At 67.0% G+C, this 4,120-nt stretch overlaps 1 protein-coding gene across 1 annotated transcript in view; it reads left to right on the forward strand.

The window, feature by feature from the left end:
• Positions 1–601, forward strand: part of STAC3 (SH3 and cysteine rich domain 3) — a 7,215-nt gene extending 6,614 nt beyond the window's left edge. The window contains 1 exon segment of the mRNA XM_026659281.2: positions 402–601. Within this exon segment, the coding sequence (XP_026515066.1) occupies positions 402–500 (99 nt within the window). The 3' untranslated portion in view covers positions 501–601.
• The last annotated feature ends 3,519 nt before the right edge of the window (positions 602–4,120 follow it).

Below are 4,120 nucleotides of genomic sequence, written 5' to 3' on the forward strand. Positions count from 1 at the left end.
CCCCCCCCCCCCCCCCCCCCCCCCCCCCCCCCCCCCCCCGCCAGTCCTGCTGATGCACAGCCGAGAAATGCGCCATCCACATCTGGCACCAGCAGCTCAGGGCATGGGAGCCCGGCCCTGCACCCCCACCCTGCATGAGGCCCGATCCTGCACCCCTGATCCATCCCTCCCCCCTTCGATTCCCCAGTGGTCCCCACTGCCTCTCTGCCCCCATTCCTCCCCCCTCTGCACAGGTGCCCAGCCCTACGTCTCTGCCCCCATGCTCCCTCCGTCTCTCCCGCTCGGCACTGCATCTCAGACCCCAGCCCCACCACTGCCGCACGGGCAGCCGGCTCTGTGTCTGGTTCCCAGCGGCGTCTAACCGGCCCCCGCTCCGGGGCACCCTCCTTCCTTCCCCCCAGATCGTGGTGCAGAAGGGGGAGGAAGTGAACGGCTACGTCAAGGTCTACACCGGCCGCAAGGTGGGGCTCTTCCCCGTCGACTTCCTGGAGGAGATTTGAGCCCGGGCCGGCGCCGGCAGTGGTCTTTAGCCAAGGGGCAAGCGGGCCTGGCCTGGAGCCGCGCCTCGGGCCCGAACACGGCCACCGGGGGCAGCTGCAGACGGAGCGGATCCTCAGCGGGGACATTGGTGCTGGGATGCCAGCTCGGCCGTGACGCGTGTGCCGCCTTGGCCCGGGACGCGTCGCAGGCTGGGGCAAGCAGCGGATCCCTTGTTCGCTCTCTCTGGAGGATGGAAGTGGGGTGGCGGGGCCGAGGGGGGCAGACAGGAGCCCTCCTGGACGCGTTCCTTTGCCGCGACGCCCCGTTGCTGCCTTCGGACACCTCCCGTCCTGCCAGCCTCGGCGACGGGCAGAGGGGGGCGTGTGCGGGTGTGCGCTTAGGTGGGGGGGACCGTGAGGTTTCTCCCTTCCCTGGGGTGTGTGTGTGTGGGGGGGGGGGGGGGTTACCCCAGCTGTTGCTGGGTGCTTGCGATCTTGCTATGTCTTGTCAATATACCCGTGTTTCCCCTCCTGGTTTGTTCTCCCTGGTGACCCGTGGCGTGGGGGTGTTGGGGCTGCTGGCCAGGGGCTTGGTTTGAGGGCTGGGGGCGATGCAGGGGAAGTGGCCTGGTGGCTCAGAGGTTTGCATGGGGCACAGCCTGGGGGCACGGGGGGTTGGAATGACGCGTGCGTGGGGGGGAGGAGAGTTTGTTGGCACCTGCCCCCTGGCATCCGCAGGCACCCGCAAGCCCTGGTGGTCAATGCTGCTATGCAGCCAGCAGGGGGCACTCCCGGCACAGCGATTGGCATTTCTCCGTGGCGCTCGGCTAGGCTCCCCCATTCGAACAGTGCGATGACGTCAATCAAACTCCCGCAGCCTGGCCGCTGGGTGTCCGGTTGTGGCCCAGGGAGGGAGGACCGGGCATCGGGCCAGGGAGGCGGCTGGCTCGGATCTAGCCTCTTCCCATCCCTGGCTGCTCCGGGTGACCTGAGTTTGCTGGGTCTCAGCTGGGGCCGGTGTGTGGGGTGAGCCAGCCCGGGGAGACCCTGGGCCCTCGATTCGCGGCGAAACCGTCTCCTCTCGTTTTAACCCTTGTGGCCAAGTTCCCGAGCGAGCGTCTCTTGCTGCCAGCGATCGGGGGCCCCAGCGGGGTGGCTCGTGCCCGTAGCCCCGCCCGGGTGCATCCAGCAGAGGGGGCTGCCGTGGGGTTTGTGCACGTTTTAGCGCCGTTCCCACTGCCCGGGGAGATTTCCCGCCGTCTCTCGGCCTGCTTTCCCAGCCCGTGGCCCCAGCGTCGGCCGTCTGCAGGCCGGGCAGCTCGCAGCCGAGCCCCGGCTGGGCCTCGTCTCCACTAGGGAATCGTGAGCACGTGTTGGCAACACACATTAGCCAGTGAGCGGGAAGGTGGGGCTTTTGCACGTGAGCTGGGCGCGGTTAACCTGCCGGGAGATCCAGGTGCTGAAGCTGGGATTGTAACTCCTGGGTAGCTGAGAGAGGCAGGTTGGGGCGGGAGAATGGGGCAGAGCCGGCTGGCAGTTCTGGCTCCACCACAACCATCCCATGCAACCCTGGGCAAGTCACTTAGTCTCTTGTGCCTCGTCCTGTGTCTGGCAGGGGCTGAGAGGATAAATGCAGCAGAGAGTATAAGGCGCTCACACACTATGGGGATAGGGCTCGGGCTTGATCCTTTATTTGGGCTGGAGGGGCACCCTGACACCCCAGAGCCAAGGGTTCAAATCCCAGCTAGAGCAAGTCAGTTCACTGAAACCATCTGCCACACTGGGGTCCTGCCTGGAGTCAGGAGCGCTGGGATTCCATCCCTGGTTGCGCTTGTTGCTGTGTGCCAGGTTGGGCGCACGCTCCGCCCCAGAGACAGCCGCATTGAAAGGTGGAGTGACTCGGGAAATGGAAACAACCTGCCCAGCGACCCAGGTTGTGGCAGGTGGATTTGGAGCTGGGGGTACCCAGCAAGGGCAAAGAGCAGAGATCCTTCCCTCGGGCACCGGGTCTATTTTCAGCAGAAAGAATCCCGGAGGGGCTGATCCAGGTGCCCGGCGTCCTGTCCAGAGTCCACAGCAACCCCGCCGGGGGGGGCCTGAAACCCCAGTGCCGGGCTGCCTGCAGCAGAGCCCAGAACTGGAGCCTAGCCCGGAGGGCGCCATGTATGGGGGCCAGGGGACAGGTGCGGCCGCCCCAGGCCTCCGCTCCCCCGCCCTTGAGTTTGTTTGTTGGTCACTGGAAAATTCAGGGCTTGGCTGTGGGGAGGAAGCGGGGGGATGAGCAAACAGGTGCTTCCCTGCGGGGCGTCTGGTCCGGTGCCGAGGTCAGGGCCAGCGCGGGGACAAGGAGCAGAGCCCAGCAGCCAGCCCAGCCCAGAGGGGAAGGGGCCAGCCCCCTGCATTGGGGGCAGGGGGTATCTTCAGAGCCAGCTTCTGGGGCTCGTTGATGGCCTCCCCCCTCCCCGGGAGGCCGTGGGGCAATGCAGGGGGCTGAGGGACGTGTCCCCTCTAAGGCCCCAGCCTGCTGGCCCTGAGCTGACATGGGGTTGCCCCCAGAGCCTGGGCTTCAGAAACTGGGGGGGTCGATCTCCCTTCTGGCCACTAGGTGGCACCTGGGCCCTGCCAGTTGCTTTTCCCCATCTGTAACTTGGCAAGTCCAGGTTTGGGGCTGGGCATGGGGCAGGGGCTGAGTGGGGCCGGGCGGGGGGTGGGGGGGGGGAGAGGTTGTGTGGGGAGGGCAGCGTTGGGGGGGCGGGTTCATGGCTCCAAGGGGTGAAGCCTACGGAGAGGGATCCCTGCCCCCCAAGATGAGGGATGTCCAACTAATCCCTGGGGATATGGCCCCCCCAATCCCCGGGGAGATGGCCCCCCCCTCGCCACTTCCTGTCCCAAACTGCGCTGGGGCTGGGTCAAGAGCAGCAGCTCGGCCAATCCCCTGCCTCGGGCCAATGGAGAAACGGCGTCAGCGCCTTCCCGACCACCTGCCGCAGGGAACAACAACCCCCCCACCCCTTGCGCACGCAGCGTGCTCCCTGTGATGGGACCCCAATTTGGAGGCTGCCCGGGGGGCCCTGCTGACAGCAGCTGTCTGCTCGGGGGCCCTCACCCGAGTACTGCCCAACGGGAGGGTGCTGCTTGACTGTTGGGGGCTGGGCTGAGACCCCCCCAGAACTTCTCCCTGGCCCCAAGCCAGCCAGCCCTGCCCGGGTCTCATTGTCAGGCTGGGACTGGATATTTTTCCCCTCCTCCCCAAACCGTTATGCGCCCGCGCGCCGCGCCTCTGCCACGGCTTTAATCTCGCTGCCACCGGGAAGCTAATTCAATTATCCGGCTTTGTTCTGCCGCCTTCTAATCCCGGAGCCGGCAACTCGCAGCAGCAGCGCGCAGGCCCCACGGGCGACGCAGGTTTGTTTCCTCGCCCGGCCCAGGCCCACATGGGGAGACCCCCCGCAGCCTCTCCCCTCCCAGGGCGGGCAGCCCCATGGGCCGCCTGCTAGGCCCTGGCTTTGCCAACTAGCCTGGGACCCTCCGGCACTCGCTGCCTCGGGGAAATGGCGGCAGCTTTGCCCTGTCCCTGTTGTGCGGCGCTAGGGGCGTTTGCAGCAAGGTGGCGGTGGGGTTGCCTGCCCGCGGGAGCAGGG

Source organism: Terrapene carolina, unplaced genomic scaffold (genome assembly GCF_002925995.2).
Source record: "Terrapene carolina triunguis isolate 2854851 unplaced genomic scaffold, T_m_triunguis-2.0 Scaffold616, whole genome shotgun sequence".
Taxonomy (NCBI): Eukaryota; Metazoa; Chordata; order Testudines; family Emydidae; genus Terrapene; species Terrapene triunguis.